We start from the raw sequence: 18,404 nt of genomic DNA, 5'->3' as shown, positions 1-18,404 counted from the left end.
GGTCTCTCCTTCCACTTTCTGGAACTGCAATAGCACCCAGGGTAGAGACCAGAGTTTTTATGAATTTATGAGTGGAAGAAAACACTTTAGTCCAGGTCATCTGTGGAATGCATGGGATAACTGTGGTGATACAGCTCCATGGTCTGACATCCAATGATTATGATGCCAAGAAAAGTGCTACTTCTGCTCCTGCTATTATATATTATATAGTATATATTATATGCTATAATGTTTTACAGCTAAAATATCAACAGCACTAGCAGTCAGAGCAACTCCCTTCCCCGAATCATCTACTGTCTTTCTTGCAAAGTGCTAAGTGTCACAGGGTACAAGGTATGCACACGGGTGCAGATGTTAGCACCCAGGGGAATTGGCAGGTCAGAGTTATAGGTAATGAGCAAAGAAATTGCCAAGTGAAGGGGTGTCTGATACAAGCTCCCTGCAGGAGCCCACTTGGGTTAGCAAAGGACCAAACTGTGGTCTTGCCCTCCCATTAGCCAAAGACCTGGGGATGGTGGAAAAGGACCCCTGAGTAGATGTAGAGCAGGTACCTGGAGCAGAGGGCAGGGCATGGCGCCCCCGACAGGCGTGATGAATGAGGTGGGCACAACTTTGGTGTCTCCATACCTGAAGCCCACCAATGCATGGGTTGGGTTCAAACACTTCTTCACAACCCCTAGAAGGAATAAAAAAAAAAAAGGCTCTGAAGATAAGAATATACTTATTTCCTCAGGCTTGCCCCATCTTTGGGCTGTGCTCATTTTAACACTTTGCCTGTTTAAATCAGTGTGTCTATTTGATTTCCACGGGCAATGTTGGAAATAGTCCAAAGCCTACTGGGCTGAACCGCACAGAATGGAGAAGCACGATGCTCTAGTCTGAGGTGGGAAATCGAGAGAGCGTGAGGGAGCGTGTTCACCCCTCAGGAACACCGCTCCTAGAGATAAAGATCCTCTTCCCAGACGCCTCCTACCCCCTGATCTCCTGATCACTTACTCTACTCTCATTTTGTCCTATGAAGATAGAAAACAGGTGTTGTTAAATTGTGGAAGTCAAAAGGAAATGTGAAGTCCATCCAAAGTGAGAGGGTGACTAGGTCGCACACACACTACTGATGCCCTAAATGTACAGGGAAAAAGAAAACAGAAAGATGTTTGCCTTTTACTCAGAAAGTATGTGTGTGTGCCGGGTCTTGAACCGGCACCCATATGGGATGCTGGCGCTTCAGGCCAGGGCTTTAACCCACTGTGCCACAGAAAGTATGTGTGTGTGCATGTGTGTGTGCACTCTTTGATTATATTTTATAATTATACAAGAAGCTTATAGAAAATGAATTAAAAGATAAGCTCATTTTGGTGCCAAAGAATGTAAAATCCGTGCATGCAATGGGTATTCAAAACATTCATGGAACATATGTACTATAAAAAAAAGAAAACTACACATGGATTTCAAAATGTTTTGCTTCAAAAGAGACATCTTTTAATGATATTTTTCCACAGATTCCTTTGAAGATCCCTCACTTAATTATTATAACAGGGAAAGAAAATACTATGTTAAGATTCACATTTTTGTCATTTATTTGAGTTGAAATTTAATTTCTCATTAAATGGGATTCTAAATTCTAATTCTAATTGAGGGTAAATGTTGACATTGGACACTTCCCTTGGCAGTAAAGCTGCTCACTCACTGGCTCCCACTCAGAGACAGAAATATGCACTCGTGCCCAGTACCCCCACCCTCACCCACACCCTAGCCTTGGCACAGTTCCACATCCTTCCATGTGGCAAACAAATAGCTGTTGATTTTCATGTGGATTCATGTTGCTGGCTTTAACAGGCCAAAGAAATAAAAACCCCTTCTCTAAAGGCACACACAGACAATAGCTTTGCATCACACGTTTTCTTACTGAACTAAAATGTTTAACTTGGCTTTTGAAATTGTATACTTGGGGCCAGCACTGTGGCGTAGTGGGTAAAGCTGCCGCCTGCAGTGCCATGTCTACTTCCGATCTCTGCTATAACCTGGGAAAGCAGCAGAAGATGGCCCAAGTCCTTGGACCCTTGCACCCATGTGGGAGACCTGGAAGAAACTCCCGACTCCTGGCTTTGGATTGGCCCAGCTCAGGCCCATTGCGGCCATCTGGGGCATGAACCAGCAGATCGAAGAAATCTCTCTCTGCCTTTCTTCTTTGTAACTCTGCCTTTCAAACAAATAAACAAATCTTTTAAAAATATATACTTTATTCACGTAGCTACCATAAACTTTCTTTATAAATATTTTTTAAAAAAAGATTTATTTATTAATTTGAAAGTCAGAGTTACACACAGAGGAGAGGCAGAGAGAGAGAGAGAGAGGTCTTCCATCCGATGGTTCACTCCCCAGTTGGCCGCAATGGCTGGAGCTGCACCGATCCAAAGCCAGGAGCCAGGAGCTTCTTCCAGGTCTCCCAGTTGAGTGAAGGGACCCAAGGACTTGGTCCATCTTCTACTGCTTTCCCAGGCCATAGCAGAGAGCTAGATTGGAAGTGGAGCACCCGGTTCTTGAACTGGCACCCATATGGGATGCTGGTGCTTCAGGCCAGGGCTTTAACCTACTGCGCCACAGTGCTGGCCCCTATAAATCCTTTTAATCAGAGAAAACAGCACTACTTTTTTAGAAAGAATTTCTATTAGGAGAACAGTGAGCAAAACCACTCCTAGATGAGAACGAATGGAATCCTCATGTGCTACTCTCTCCCACTGCTCAGAGGTAAGGACCTGGGCGGCCCACGCTGGCCGGCATGACCCTCCTCCCACTCCTGGCCTTTGGGACTTAGCAGCATCCACTATTAAACCTGCTGTGCAGTTTTCAGTTGTTTGTGTTGAGGTCACCTGGCCCCCCGGCAGAAGTCCCTAGTCAAGAGGAAATCACTAGTGATGGAAAGCCTGTGGCAATCTGCCTTGGGCATTTCTCCCGGATTGCAATCCGCGTTGCCACAGCTGTCAGCTAACAGCTGGCCTGCTTGCCTGTTGCTCCCTTGCAGTGTTTTTGTTTGTTTTGCTTCTTAAGATTTATTTTATTAATTTGAAAGGCTGAGTTACAGAGATGGGGGGAGAGAAATAGAGAGAGAGAGAGCTCTTCCACCTGCTGGTTTACTCCCCAAATGGCTCCAATGGGCTGGGGCTGGGACAGGCCAAAGCCAGGACCCAAGAGTTTCTTCCAGGTCTCCCACATGGGTGCAGGGGTCGAAGCACTTGGGCCATCTTCAACTGCTTTCCTAGGCACATTAGTAGGAAGTGGGATCGGAAGTGGAGCAGCTGGGACCTGAACCGGCACCTGAATGGGATGCCGGTGTTACATCACAATGCAGGCCTTGCAGTGTATTTTAGTAAAATCTAACAGAGCTCATTTCTCTCCGTATTCTATTGCTCTAATGAATTCTTCTTATTGCCTGTGACATTGGCCTCAGTGGGTCATTTTCTGTGACAGTTTGCCCCAAGCTGAGAAGTTGTGACAGAGATTGTGTGGCACACAAAACCTAAACCACTTTCTTTTACAGGAAAAATACAAATCCCTGCACCTGCATCTCTGCACTTGGAGTTGGGGGTGTGTTACCAGGACTTCTTTTTAGTTCCATCAATTCGGTTTCTTCTTTGTACATGCTCTGAAGACTATGAAAGCAAAAAAGAAATAGGAACGCCATCCAAACCCACTTTCCAGCTAATACTGGAGAAATGAAAGGTGACTAGGTTCAATACAACCTATGGCTTCCCTAAAATGTACAACACCAAGAGGAAAAGGGAAAAGAAGCAAGAAGTTTCCTTGTCTTTAAGTTATACTCTAAGAGCATATATATATTGAGTATATGATATTGTAAATAACTTACATATAATTCTATTTACAGTAATAAAAGGTTATTGCCATAAGGAAAGTAAATCCTGGGTTAAGATTCACAGTTCTGTCTTTATCCGAGTTGAAATTTATCTTCCCTTTAAAGAGGATTCTAAATTCTCTTTGGATTCTTGGAATCTTTGTTCCCCTCCGGAAGTGAGAGTGGGTTCTCGCTGTCCATCGGCACCGGCTCCCTGCCAGCTGCACCTTGGGGAGCTGCAGGACCCAGCGCGGGCCTGCGGAGGTAGGGCTAAGCTCTCCGTGTGCTCCTTCTCCGTCTAAGGAAGGAACTCCGTCTAAGGTAGGAACTCCGTCTAACTCAGCTCAGCTCTGGTTTTTGGCTTCTCTTACACTGCAGTTTCTCTTACACTGCAGTTTCTCTCTGTCCTCAGAGCCTCAGGTGAAGCTGTGTCTCCTGGCTCTGGAACCTTCTCTGGGACTGTTTCAGGGCCTGGACTCAGACAAACGAACAAGCAGACTGAACTGCTTCCCTTCGTCCGTCTCCTGCTGGAGGCTGGCCACTCCAGCCTCTTCCTGGTTATCCACCAGCTCTCTGCCTTGGCCAGAGGGTGCTCCTACACTCAGCTGGGGAAAGAGAACACATTCCTGTTGAGACCCCCACTGAAAACCTTGCCCATGCTCAGTGCTCAGGTGATTGGCAGATTAGTCTAGTAGACAGTGTACGTCAGTTTGCTTGGTGACAGACGCCAGGGGGCGGGCATTTGGTGCAGTGGTTAAGTTGCTGCCTGGGACACCCACATACCATATCACATTGCTGGTTCGGGTCCCAGCTACTCTGCTTTTGATTCTAGCTTCTTGCCGATGCGCGTCTTGGGAGGCAGCAGGGACGGCCCATGCACTTGGTTCCCTGCTCTCTGTGTGGGAGACCCAGATGGAATTCTGGGCTCCTGGCTTCAGCCTGACTCATTGCAGCCATTGTAGGCCTTAAGGGAGTAAAACCAGGGAGATCTCTATCTCTATCTCTCTCTCTTTCAAATAAAATAAAATAAAGTATAATAAAAAAAATAAAAGTTGCATAAAAGTATCTGCTCCAAACTAGTTTCCTCTGGTTGGTAATTGGATTTAACTTTTTGTTTCCACTTCTGGTTTTAAGCATCTGACAATTCAAAGTCTGGCTTCAGTTCCACCTCCCCAAGATGGCTTTCGCTCTGCTGCAGCCTTGGCCTCCTCTCCACCTGCCCCAGCAGTGTCATCCACACTCTATTCATCATCGTCTTCCTTTAGACTCAGCAGCCTCTTTCTCCTCCACTGTACTGATTTCTGCCTCTTTGAGTTGCTGTTAAAGGTCTTCAACTGCTGTGAAGGTAAAAGAGCTCCCTCCTCCCCCCGGAGGGGACGGATTCACAGAGCGCTGTACCTGACTGTGCTTAAGCGACACAACAGTCCTATGTTAGCGGGTGTTGTTTTAAATCCCATTTGCAAAGACAGGGAGAGTGAGGCACAGAGAAACAAAGTGACTGCAGCCATGTGGCTGGTAGAGGAGAGGGGCAGAATGGGAGTGAAGGAAAACCTGAAATTGTTACACCTGAGGAGGAAGTGTGTAGTTTTTGTTTGTTTGTTTGTTTGTTTTTTGACAGGCAGAGTGGACAGTGAGAGAGAGAGAGACAGAGAGAAAGGTCTTCCTTTTCGCCGTTGGTTCACCCTCCAATGGCCGCTGCAGCCAGCGCATCGCGCTGATCCGAAGCCAGGAGCCAGGTGCTTCTCCTGGTCTCCCATGGGGTGCAGGGCCCAAGGACTTGGGCCATCCTCCACTGCCCTCCCGGACCACAGCAGAGAGCTGGCCTGGAAGAGGGGCAACTGGGACAGAATCTGGCACTCCGACTGGAACTAGAATCCGGTGTGCCGGCACCGCAGGTGGAGGATTAGCCTAGTGAGCCACGGCGCCGGCCAGGAAGTGTGTAGTTTTGCACCTGTTTGCACCCATCATGATTTGTTCCTTTGGCACGGCACAGCTACCACTTTGAATTTCCTGAAGTGAAGCGCTTTTGCTCACTGAACAACAAAAAGGATGGCCCAGTCCCCCAAAATCATGATTTAAAGTCAGGTTTTGAAATGTCTCTTCCTCCTTCCCTTTCTGGGTAAGCCACACTATCAGCTGTCCCTTCCATCCTGTACAATGTAGTCATTTCTTTGACTAGGGAGCCACGCTAACCCCTGGAATAGAGCTGGCCACGTGGAAATCAGTGCCATAGTCCCCAGGAAGGTGAAAATACTGTAATCCCCAGCGAGGTGGCAGCAGACAGGGGGGGCCCACCCCAGCTCTGCTCCAGTGTAGACCTGCCCTCAAGCAGCGGCCACTCTCATCCAGGTGCTCCAATGCTGCCTTCACTAAAAACGTTTAGAAGGTTTTGAACAACAGTTAGCAAAATAGGAGTCACCAACGAATGACAGGCCTGTGTTCTGCAAAACTCCATCTGCCCTTTGGCCGATGCTGTGGCACAGAGGGTTAAAGCCCTGGCCTGAAGCGCCGACATCCCAAACGGGCACTGGTTTGAGTCCTAGCTGCTCCACTTCCAATCCAGCTCTCTGCTATGGCCTAGGAAATAGTAGAAGATGGCCCACATCCTTGGGTCCCTGCACCCACATGGGAGACTTGAAAGAAACTCCTGGCTCCTGGCTTTGGATTGGCTCAGCTCTGGTCATTATAGCCACTTGGGGAGTGAACCAGTGGATGGAAGACCTCTCTTTCTCTCTCTGCTCTGTGTAGTTCTGCCTTTCAAATAAATAAATAAATCTTAAAAAAAAAACCCTCTATCTGCCTTTCTTTTATGCAAGACGGAGAACAGAACTCAGTGAGCAGGTGACTCTGAGTTAGTATCACCAATGGGGACAGATGGACACCTTGTGCCTCTGGATGGGAGGCCCTGAGAAGGATATGGCAGCTCTTAGGTAGCATTCTGACCATTAACACATCCCCTGAATCCAGTCTAACCCAAAGTGAGGAACATTTCATAACATCACTGGCCTTCCCCTCAAATAATGTTAATATCCTGAAAGATGATAGGAAAGGCTAAATAATGATTTAGCCTAGATTAAAGAATACCAAAGGGGGCCGGCGCCGTGGCTCAACAGGCTAATCCTCCGCCTAGCGGCGCCGGCACACCAGGTTCTAGTCCCGGTCGGGGCGCCGGATTCTGTCCCGGGTGCCCCTCTTCCAGGCCAGCTCTCTGCTATGGCCCGGGAATGCAGTGGAGGATGCCCAAGTGCTTGGGCCCTGCACCCCATGGGAGACCAAGAGAAGCACCTGGTTCCTGCCTTCGGATCAGTGCAGTGCGCCGGCCACAGCGGCCATTGGAGGGTGAACCAACGGCAAAAAGGAAGACCTTTCTCTCTGTCTCTCTCTCTCTCTCACTGTCCACTCTGCCTGTCAAAAAAAAAAAAAAAAAAGAATACCAAAGGGACACACATGTTAACTGAATGCAATATGTGGTTCTGGATTAGGATTTGCACCAGAGAAAAACATGCTATAAAGGCCAAGAGCACTGAGACAAGTAACACCACTAAAAGAGACAAGAGTAGATAAAAGTACTATAATAATGATGTATTTCCTGAATTCTATAACTTCACCGTGGTTATGTAAAAACTATCTTTGCTTCTGAGAAATACAGGTTGATGTATTAAGGGCTAAAGAGACAAGATAAATATTACATAATTTCAAATATTTCAGAAAAAAATAATGTGTGTATATACGTGTGGGGGGGGGAGAGCAAGAGAATAAAATAATACATATGGTAAAATGTGACAAAATGTCAGAAATTGGTAAAACTGGGTAAAGAGCGTAAGGAGTTCTCTGTATTATTCTTACAAGTTTCCTATAATCTTCAAATTAGTTTTCTAAAAATGGAACTTCACAGAGGTAAAGCTGGAATCTCCAGAGAACAGATCAGCTGACTTCTTGAGGCAGAGAGAGGAGTGGGCACGAACACTGATCTCAGTCCATTCGCCAATCCATGCACTGCACTTAATTTGGCTGAGTCAGTGTTTAGTAACCAGCCACTAATCAAAATTACCGATTATATGACTATATCCAAATGCTTATTTCCTCCAAACTGACTTACCTGAGTTTAATAACAGCTACAATTAGTCAGATCCCACATGGCTCTCTGCCTCTAATTGCACATTCTTAGAAAATCTGCCGATACGGTCGCTGGCACTGGCATGGTTGCAGTGTTAGCCTTGACTCCTCTGTACTCACCTGGGAGGCCTTCCACATTTTTCCCTCCCCCAGGGCTGATGCTGGGAAAGCTCACACATTTACTGTCTCCCCTGGGGCTCTAGCGGCAAACTGATCCCAAGCCCTAAACCAGGCAAATAGAAACCCGGTCCCTTTCGGCACTTCCATTCAACTGCTAGGCTAGCCTTAGATCCCTCTCCAAGGCTCAGATTCAGAAAATCCAGAATAGTCTCTCACATAGGGATGGTCTCCTATGATCAGCCACTGGCAAATGGGAGCCCCAGAGAAATGGAAGACCCCAGTCCCTGTTCCTGTAGACAAGACTCACATCTTGGAGCCGGCGCTGTGGCATAGTGGGTAAAGCCACCTGCAGTGCCTGCAGTGCCGGCATCCCATATGGGTGCTGGTTTAACTCCTGGCTGCTCCACTTCCAATCCAGCTCTCCGCTATGGTCTGGGAAGGCAGTGGAAGACGGTCCCTGCACCCACGTGGGAGACCCAGAAGAATCTCCTGGCTCTTGGCTTCGAATCGGCCCAGCTCTGGCCATTGTGGCCATTTGGGGAGTGAACCATAGGATGGAAGACCTCTCTCTTTATATATATAACACTCTGCCTTTCAAATAAATAAATAAATCTTTTTTTTTTTTTTTAAGACTCATGTCTTAGCCTACATGTCCATCTCAAAGCACATTTACCAAATTTCAAAGATGTTCTGGTTCTACACATATGCCTGCTGGAAACCGAAAATCCTGCTTCATGAAGTAATTTTCCCACCCCAAAATATTATTTAATTAAATTTAGTGAATAGTTGTTCTTTTTATGGGTGATTGATAGAGAATGCCTATGCAAGACCAGTTTTGTTTCTGTAGCCAAAGCTTTTTTTCCTTTTTTTTACAGGCAGAGTTAGACAGTGAGAGAGAAACAGACAGAGAGGAAGGTCTTCCTTCTTCCATTGGTTCACCCCCCAAGTGGCCACTACGGCCGACACATTGCAGTCGGCACACGGCGCCGATCCGAAGCCAGGAGCCAGGCGCTTCCTCCTGGTCTCCCATGCGGGTGCAGGGCCCAAGGACCTGGGCCATCCTCCACTGCCCTCCTGGGCCACAGCACAGAGCTGGACTGGAAGAGGGGCAACCGGGACAGAATCCGTTGCCCCAACCGGGACTAGAACCCGGTGTGCCAGTGCCGCAGGCAGAGGATTAGCCTAGTGAGCTGCGTTGCTGGTTTTTTTTTTTTTTTTTTTTTTTTTTTTTTTTTTTTTTTTCCTGACAGAGCTTCCTCCCAGGTTTCTTTCCCCACAGACCCTTCTCGTGACTTCAGCAATGACCTTTGGGTTGATGTCTCCAAGATCTCCAGACGGATTTCCTCTCTGGATTTGAGACTCTCTCTCCAATAGCTTTTCTTTTCTTTTTTTTTTTTTAACTTTTATTTAATGAATATAAATTTCTAGTGTACAGCTTATGGATTACAGTGGCTTCCCCCTCCCATAACTTCCCTCCCACCCGCAACCCTCCCCTCTCCCGCTCCCTCTCCCCTGCCATTTGCATCAAGATTCATTTTCAATTCTCTTTATATACAGAAGATCAATTTAGTATAAAGATTTCAACAGTTTGCACCCACACAGAAACACAAAGTGAAACACACTGTTTGAGTACTAGTCACAGCATTAAATCACAATGTACAGCACACTAAGGACAGAGATCCCACATGAGGAGCAAGTGCACAGTGGCTCCTGTTGTTGACCCAACAAATTGACACTCTAGTTTATGGCGCCAGTAACCACCCTAGGCTCTCGTCATGAGTTGCCAAGGCTATGGAAGCCTTCCAAGTTTGCGGACTCCGATCATATTTAGACAAGGTCATAAAAGAGAGAGTGAGGATAGTAACCAATGATCCTAAGAGTGGCATTTACCAGGTTTGAACAATTATACAGCATTAAGTGGGGAAGAGGACCATCAGTACACACAGGTTGGGAGTAGAGCCATTGGTGGTAGAGTAGAGGTTATGATTACAAAGGAATGAGGCCCAAGTGTGCTAGACAGGGTCTAGAACAAAGGACAGAGTCATTATTAGAGGAGCTAAGGAAGGTGCTGTCTAAGCTACAATTAAGTTTTCTGATTGAGAGGCAAATAGAACCTGACAGAAGGGGCTTGATAATAATCTGTTGGGCTTTAGGCCTTGTAAGTTAAGAGGCCCAGACCTATCTATCTCTTCACATGGGGTATATCCTAAGGGAGGTGTGAACCTCCTAGGGGAAGGCACTCTGTTGACTCTCATTACTTGGCTGGCCTGGGAGGAGAGCTGGCCAGGTAAAGGCAGGTGGCATCTCTAACAAGAAATTTACAGTTCTGCCTGCAATGTTGCTGACCCTACTTGACCACACCCTCAGCTGCAGTGGTCACTTTGGAAGTTGGGCTGAGTGAAGGGCTTTTCAGCTTAGAGCCAATAAGATCTGTGGCTCTGACCTGGGCATCCTTCGACTCCAGGGCAGGTCCATTTCCAGTGATCCATCTCTTGGCAGAGCTGCCAGGGCTCTTCACAAGCTGACTTCTGCTGAAGCCCAGGCTTACCACATTGAAAGCCACTGCAGGGGACTGGCCTGTTGGGTCTCCTTGAGGGCAGATCACTGTACAGATCAGCCATTAATAGGCCTGCCACCCATTGCTTCTGATGCCGAGCTTTCTTTTCCTCCTGGTTTGTGTTAAAGCAGACCAGAGGATGCAAGTCAAGGGAGTGCCCGTTTCCCATCTCTAATCTTCGGTGGCCTGAACTACAAGTCTATAGTCACAGGCATGTTCTGTAGTAGTTTTTCTAAGGTAGACAATGCCCATGAGGAAAATTATATTCTCACTTTAAAACTTTCTTTCCCTTTGGTCTGAAAGGGAGGTTTTTTCTACTTACTGTATACTTTGCTGATGGCGAAGTGAATCTAGCTATGAGATTATTATTTAAGTTCTTATTTTGGCTATGCTATTGCAGAAAAATGTTAGCCATCTCTTTTATAAGGTCTAAAGATTAAATTGTGTATCCTACAGATTCCTTCATAATAGAATTAGTTTCCTACCTTGAAGAGAATAGAGAAATGAAAGAACAAGTTGTGCTTAGAATAGAGAAATGAGGGAGCAAGTCCTAGATTGCTTGCTGACAATAGCAATATCACATGAATACTTAGCAAACCGTTTCAACCATTAGATAACAACTTAAGAAAACATTTACCAGAAGGTCCAATGCCTTCTATAAATTTTAAGAATCATGTATTTGAAAACACCTCTTAAATATCTAACATGGTGTAGTTTGTTTAGCCAGTAAACTTAAGCACAACCATCTAAAATGTTTTTAGTTTCTTTCTACCAACAAGTCTAAAACATATGATACACAGATTCAGGTCACACAAATTAAAATGTATCTTTGATTGATTTTAGCAGCTTAAATTTATGGACAATCTTATCTATAAGCCATTTAAAATAAAACTCTTAATAAAATTTCCCCATGTGGACATACAATATGTACACACATATAATATAGCATAATAGACCAATATAGCAATTTTAATAATAGCTTTTAAAATCTTTAACTCTTTTTGTAGATTGCCAATTGATTTGAATTGCTTTTTCTTTTTAGTAACCTCAGTTAACCATACTTTCTCTCAGTTGGTACTGTTAATACATTATTGGCTTCATCTGTTTACAGAGCCATCCCAAAGTACTGAATACAATAAAAGTGGCTGGAAAAAGTCCATAGGAACCTATAGGAGGACAGCTAAACACAGACCAACAACACTTTAGTTTTATGAGCAGCAGATCATATATAACTGTGGATGACAAAAGACTTTAAGTCGCCATGTTTAAAATTATAAACTCATCAACCAACAAGAGGCATTTGCTTACTTCACAGTATTTTTGAAAGCACCTGTAGGATTTTACAAGTATTTAACCCTTTAAGCCTCTGGGGCTTTCTCATTAAGATAACTATCATGTCTAGTAACACAAGATCATTAGACTTTTTAATTCTCAAACATTTGTATTAATAGCATTTTCCATTATAGAAACTTAAAGTCTGGTACCACATCACATCTTGACAGTCCTTCTAATATACTCCAAATAGACTGATTAGTTGGTGTCTCTATAAGATGAGAGACATAGGTCCTTCGATTTTTTCAGTTGGGCCCAAACTGGAAAAACCAAAGTCCAGGATTTACTGGAAATTTTAGAGACCAGATTGTTTGAAACTTTGATTTTTTGAATGCCTGTCAAGAATGCCAAGAAGGCTCAAAATCCAAAATATCTGGTTGAAATAAGATTTCTTAAAATCATGACATAACATAGACCAAATTTGATCATTGTTACAAGGTGATTATTCAAATTTTTGAAAAAAGCACATATTTAAATAACCCATAGCTCTTAATAAAAATTCAGCTGTTTTTGAACAATTAGAATTTAACAGACATCAAGAGAACATAATAGATTACTTTAACACATTGCTTTAACAGAGCATCAGAGTTTAATTCTATGTCAAAGAGAAATTGAGCTTCCTGTGATCTTTTGCTGTGAGGTTTCCTTCCTTTACCTTCTTTCATATTGGTGACCATGTTTCTGTGTTTCTGTGTGTAACACATCTTTAAGCATCTTTTGCAGGGCAGGATGAGTGGCAACAAATTCTTTCAGTTTCTGTTTGCTATGAAAAGTCTTAATTTCACCTTCATTCACAAATGAGAGCTTTGCAGGATATAGTATTCTGGGCTGGCAGTTTTTCTCTCTTAGTACCTGGGCTATGTCTCGCCATTCCCTTCTAGCTTGTAGGGTTTCTGATGAGAAGTCTGCTGTGAGTCTAATTGGAGATCCTCTAAGAGTGATCTGACGTTTCTCTCTTGCACCTTTTAGGATCTTTTCTTTATGTTTCACTGTGGTGAGTTTGATTACAACATGTTGTGGTGAGGATCTCTTTTGGTCATGTTTATTAGGGGTTCTATGAGCTTCCTGTACTAAGATGCCTCTGTCCTTCTCCAAACCTGAGAAATTTTCTGCTAGTATCTTACTGAAAATGCCTTCTAATCCTTTCTCCCTCTCCATGCCTTCAGGAACTCCTAGAACTCGAATGTTGGGTTTTTTAATAGTATCCTGTAGATTCCCGACAATATTTTTTAGATTTCTAATTTCTTCTTCTTTTCTTTGGTTTGCCTGTTTCCTTTCCTGTTCTCTGTCTTCTAATTCCGATATTCTCTCTTCTGCTTCGCCCATTCTGTTTTTAAGGCTCTCTAATGTGTTTGTCATTTGATCTATTGAACTCTTCATTTCATTATGATTTCTAGTCACTATCTCAGTTTCTTGTTCCACTAGTTGTTTCATTTCATTTTGATTCCTCCTTAATATTTCACTTTCACGAGAGAGATTTTCTATCTTGTCCATTAAGGATTTCTGTAGTTCAAGAATTTGTTTTTGAGAACTTCTTAATGTTCTTATCAATTTTTTGAGATCTGCTTCTTGCATTTCTTCGATCTCATCATCTTCATAATCTTGAATTGGGGTGTCTTTTTCATTTGGGGGCGTCATAGTTTCTTCCTTGTTCTTGTTAGCTTGGTTTTTGCGTTTGTTGTTTGGCATGTTGGAGATATTTGGTTTCTTCACTGTGGTGTTTTTTCTTGTTACACTATGGCTCTATATTAAGTGGACTGTCTGCTTTCAGTGGAGCCTTAGAGGCTTGAGATGAGTGTGGACTGAGAGCTGTGTTTGGTTCCTCAGGGTTGAGGGTGTGTCAAGGATGACACTCCCAGGTTAGGTGTGGTAAATCTCTCTTTCTTTTTTTGATTTAAAAGGGAAGTAATTCCGCACAGCTGAACGTAATTGGAGGTAGTTAGCAGGCAAATTATTATATACCCACAGGAGCCAGAGATCGGAAGCTCTTTCCCAAGGACCACACAGGGAATCTCTGCTGCCCTCAGTGTGGGCTCCAATTCTCCTGCAGTCTCCCACTGGGTTGCCAAGTTAGATGCTAATCTCCTGTTATTTCACCCCTCCCCACAGAGTCAGGTTTTTCTGCTATGCTCAGGGCTGGTGCAGACCTGAGGTCGCCCTGCTTATGACGTATGTCCAAAATGGCGCCTGCTCTGTCTTGCTTGCCTTTGAGAGGTGAGCGGAGAGAGAGAAACTCGTGTCCGTATCAGTCACTTTTTTTATTTTTTTTCTCTCTCTTCTAGTTAGCCTGGTGAACTTTTCCCCACGGAGTTTCAAGCCTCGTTCCCTCTAGCCTCCTCTTTCCGCTTGCCTGCTGGTATCTCGGGCTATGGAGGTTCGGCTCACCTCGCGTTCCAGCGCTGGTGCGTTGAGTCTGCTGCTGGTGTCCCGAACTTGGGCTCCCACGCTCTCCACGCAGATCCACTGTGAATCACTAGTTCCGGAAGAGTTTCCTCTGCTGTTTCATCCCCTACTCTTCCTTGACCCTGCAGTATCTCCACTTATATTAAACTTTCTCTCCCCCCGGACTAAGTGTGCTCCCTGCCTATTCCACCATCTTGCCGCCACCTCCAATAGCTTTTCTGACCTCTTCACTTGAGTGTCTCCCAGGCACCTATACAGTTGCTTGCATCCTGGACACAGTTCTGTGCTTTCCCACCCATTCCACCATCTGCTACCTAGTGGCCCACGCCAGAGACTGAGTGACAGCCTCATTCACTTCATGTCCATACTTCCCATGGCAATGGAAGACATCTTTTGAAAAATGCAAGTGTGACAGCATTTATCCCTGCTTTAACTCTGGCTCCCAAAGCCGAGAGTGGAGCTCAAACCCCTTAACAGGACCCCTTATGGATGGCCCTATAACAACCCCTCTGAGGAACTTCAATATTTTCTACCTTTCCTTTGCGTGCTGGGTTCCACCCACAATCAGTTTGATTCCTCTAGACATCAAACATTTTACTCTCACTCTCCATGAAGCTCCCATTCTAGCTCCACTCCTGCCAACCTGCACCTGGGTGATTCCTTCAGTCTTGGGCAAACTCTCATCCAGCTAAATTGGTCTTCCCACTCTTTTTCACCGTGCCATGTGCACGCCAGCCGCGGGCCTTTGCTCTGCTGTTCCCTCTGCTTAGAACTCCCTTCCCTCACATAATCTCACGCTGCGCCCCTCCTCATGGATGGTCACCCTCCCCAGCGGCTCTTCCTTAACCATCGCGTTTCTAATTGCAACTTTCATCCTGACACTCTGGCTCGAGTTTTTGCTCTAACACCGCATACGATGTACTCCATTTTTCACTTGTTTGCTTTCTTCTCTCCCTCTCTAAGCTTTTGTCCCCTGTAAAGATAGGAATTTTCACCCGTTTGCTGACTACACGAGGCTGGTACTTTCACAGTTATTACATATATAGATCATAGGAGGCATGCAATAAAACTTTACTTCTTAAACAGGAGGGATTAAGAGATATTTTTCTAGCTATCATTATTTTTTTTGCCCCCAAAACTCATGATCGTTTTATTTGAGAAGTGGGATACTTAGCCCAGCTCACCGAGCTCATGAGACGCTGGTGTGCTAGGGAAAGCACTAGATGAAGTCCCTGGTCTCTAATATCAAATTATTCAACAAAGAAGGTCTCACAAGTAAAACAAACAAAAAATCTACCTGGAAAGTAAAAGCCATTTTCATCACATCTTGCAATAACTTTCTGGCCTTTGAGAGGATCCACTTTTTTGGATTTGACTTTCTTTGTTGAGTTTCCTTGCGATTTCTGTGGCTGAAATAGACAAAACAACGACAACTGATGAGAAACTGTTGATGCAGGTAGTAGAATTCTTGGTCTATGGTGTAAACAGGCCATGGCTCCCGAATCATGCAGATACTTAAAGCTCAAAGGTCATAAGCCATTGCCAGTAAGAGTATGGGAACTTAGTCCAATTGTGGTTTGTTTGTTTGTTTGTTTTTAATTTGACAGAGTTAGACAGTGAGAGAGAGAGGGAGAAAGAGAGAAAGGTCTTCCTTCCGCTGGTTCACTCCCCAAATGGCCTCTATGGCCGGCGCTGTGCCAATCTGAAGCCAGGAGCCAGGTGCTTCCTCCTGGTCTCCCATGCGGGTATAGGGGCCCAAGCAATTGGGCCATCCTCCACTGCCCTCCCAGGCCACAGCAGAGAGCTGCACTGGAAGAGGAGCAACCGGGACTAGAACCCGGCACCCATATGGGATGCTGGCACCGCAGGCGGAGGATTAACCAAGTGAGCCGTGGCGCTGGCCCCCCAATTGTGGTTTAAGAGATGGGCCTAAGGGGAGGTACTTAGGTCCTTGGGGGAATGGAGCGTGCTTCTGGAAGGTAGTTCTAGTGAGAAGGTGGGTGATAGCAGCTCATTGGGCTCAGCCCCTCTCTGCCTCCTGGCTCATTATGTGGCCCTTATTCTGTACAGCTTCCCTATCCACCACCCTCATCAGATGTCAGACCAACAGGGCTGCCTGAGCTCGGACTGAAACTCCGAGCTGAACCAATTTCCTTCCTTCATAAGTAGCTTGTCTTAGGTACGCTTAGAAATGGTGACAAAAGGCTGAAGAACAGAAAAGTGGTGCTGAGGGGTGGGGTCATTACTGTCCCTACACGTGGAGGTGTGGAGGAGCCTTTGGAATTGGTTTACGGGAGAGTTTGGAGGAGGAGGCTGGAGCAAGACTAAGATACAGTTAGCTCAGCATTAAGGCGCCAGGATGCTGATAGCAATGTGGACGGTCAAGGCCATGCTGATGAGATTCCAGATGGAAATGAGAATTCTACTGGGAACTGGACTGAAGGCCACCCTTGTCACACAGTGGCAGCAAAAACAATCTGGCTACATTTGATCCCTGTCTGAGACTTTGTGGAAAGCTGAACTTAAAGCTGATGGATTAGTTTTTTTTTTTTTTTTTTTTTTTTTTTTTTTTTTTTTTTTTGGTGGAGGAGATTTCAAAACAAAAGCATTCAGGCTGCAGCTTGGATATTATTAATCATTTTAGTCCCTTTTACAGTGAGAAAAATGATATGGGCATACAGGGTTGGCAACTTCACAACCTGGTATGAGCATACATTCAGGATGGGAGCCTCTTTGCTAAAGATACTAGTGCAGGTCAAAGGAAGCCATAAACTAACAGGCAAGACAATAGGAAGAAAGATCCCGAAAACATCAGAGATTTCTGAGCATCCCTCCTGGCCCCCATCATCCAGAGGCCTGGAAAGGATGAACTGTCTCATGAAGCCAGCGCTTTCACGTGAGCTTGCCCCGTACCGCCTCAGGATTCACTTCCCACGTTCAGCTCGCAAAGTGCTCCACAGCTGCAGCGTGATTCAAGGGGGCCTGGGTGCAGCTCATACAGGCAGCAGATCCTGGAACTCTCCACACCATGCTGGCTTTGCAGGTGCTCGAGACTACAAGATTTAAGAGGTCATGGTGCCAGCGCCGCGGCTCACTAGGCTAATCCTCCGCCTTGCGGCGCCGGCACACCGGGTTCTAGTCCCGGTTGGGGTGCCGGATTCTATCCGGTTGCCCCTCTTCCAGGCCAGCTCTCTGCTATGGCCCGGGAAGGCAGTGGAGGATGGCCCAAGTCCTTGGGCCCCTGCACCCCATGGGAGACCAAGAGAAGCACCTGGCTCCTGCCTTCAGATCAGCGCGGTGCGCCGGCCGCAGCGGCCATTGGAGGGTGAACCAACGGCAAAAGGAAGACCTTTCTTTCTGTCTCCCTCTCTCACTGTCCACTCTGCCTGTCAAAAATAAATAAATAAATAAATAAAATTTTTTTAAAAAGAGGTCATGGTGGCTTCCATCAGTACTTCAAAGAAAAGTCTAGGAAGCCAGGCCAATGGAGTCATAACCACTGCAAGGAGCCCCCAGTGAGGTAATGCCCAGTGGAACCGAAGAGAGGAATCCCAGATAGGTAGAGCAAATAGTAATGTTCAACACCCGCCTGGGAAAGCCACCAACCTCAGTGTGTAGTCTCAGAGATCAGGTGAATGGAAGAGAGCAACAGAGCTGTAGAGGCATGGTGGGTGGGCTCCAGCTAGATTTCAAAGTATGCTGTGAGTCCAGGTGGAGACCGTCACAGGGTCAGAGCCACTGCAGGGAACCTCCACTAGGGCAATGCAGGCCGACAGGTGAGGTCGGAGCTTCTGCAGAGTCTCCCCGCCAGGGCAAGGCCTAGTGGAGCTGCAGAGATTGAAAGTCCAGCCTGTGAGAACGAAGCATGGGCTACGACCAGAAAAGCCAGAGGACCACAGCTGCCCAAGCCCTTGGTGCCTTGCCCACCACAGTGTGTTCCAGGGGCTGGACTCTGGGAATTCATGTGTTCCCTGCTGGTTTTAGGTCTTGATCTGATTAAACCTTTCTGCCTGCCTGAAGTTTCTG

The 18,404-nt window shown here is 45.6% G+C and overlaps 1 protein-coding gene across 1 annotated transcript in view; it reads right to left on the bottom strand.

The window, feature by feature from the left end:
- Window positions 1-18,404, bottom strand: part of VWA3B (von Willebrand factor A domain containing 3B) — a 249,346-nt gene that overhangs the window by 14,671 nt on the left and 216,271 nt on the right. Inside the window, exons 22-23 of the mRNA XM_062208881.1 lie at window positions 15,676-15,787; window positions 552-676 (exon numbers count right to left, since the gene is read on the bottom strand). Coding sequence (XP_062064865.1) covers window positions 552-676; window positions 15,676-15,787 — 237 coding nt within the window. The remainder of the gene's footprint in view (window positions 1-551; window positions 677-15,675; window positions 15,788-18,404) is intronic.

This window comes from Lepus europaeus, chromosome 13, assembly GCF_033115175.1.
Source record: "Lepus europaeus isolate LE1 chromosome 13, mLepTim1.pri, whole genome shotgun sequence".
Taxonomy (NCBI): domain Eukaryota; kingdom Metazoa; phylum Chordata; class Mammalia; order Lagomorpha; family Leporidae; genus Lepus; species Lepus europaeus.
Note: the sequence above shows the minus strand (reverse complement) of the source record. Positions and strands in the feature narration are given on the sequence as shown.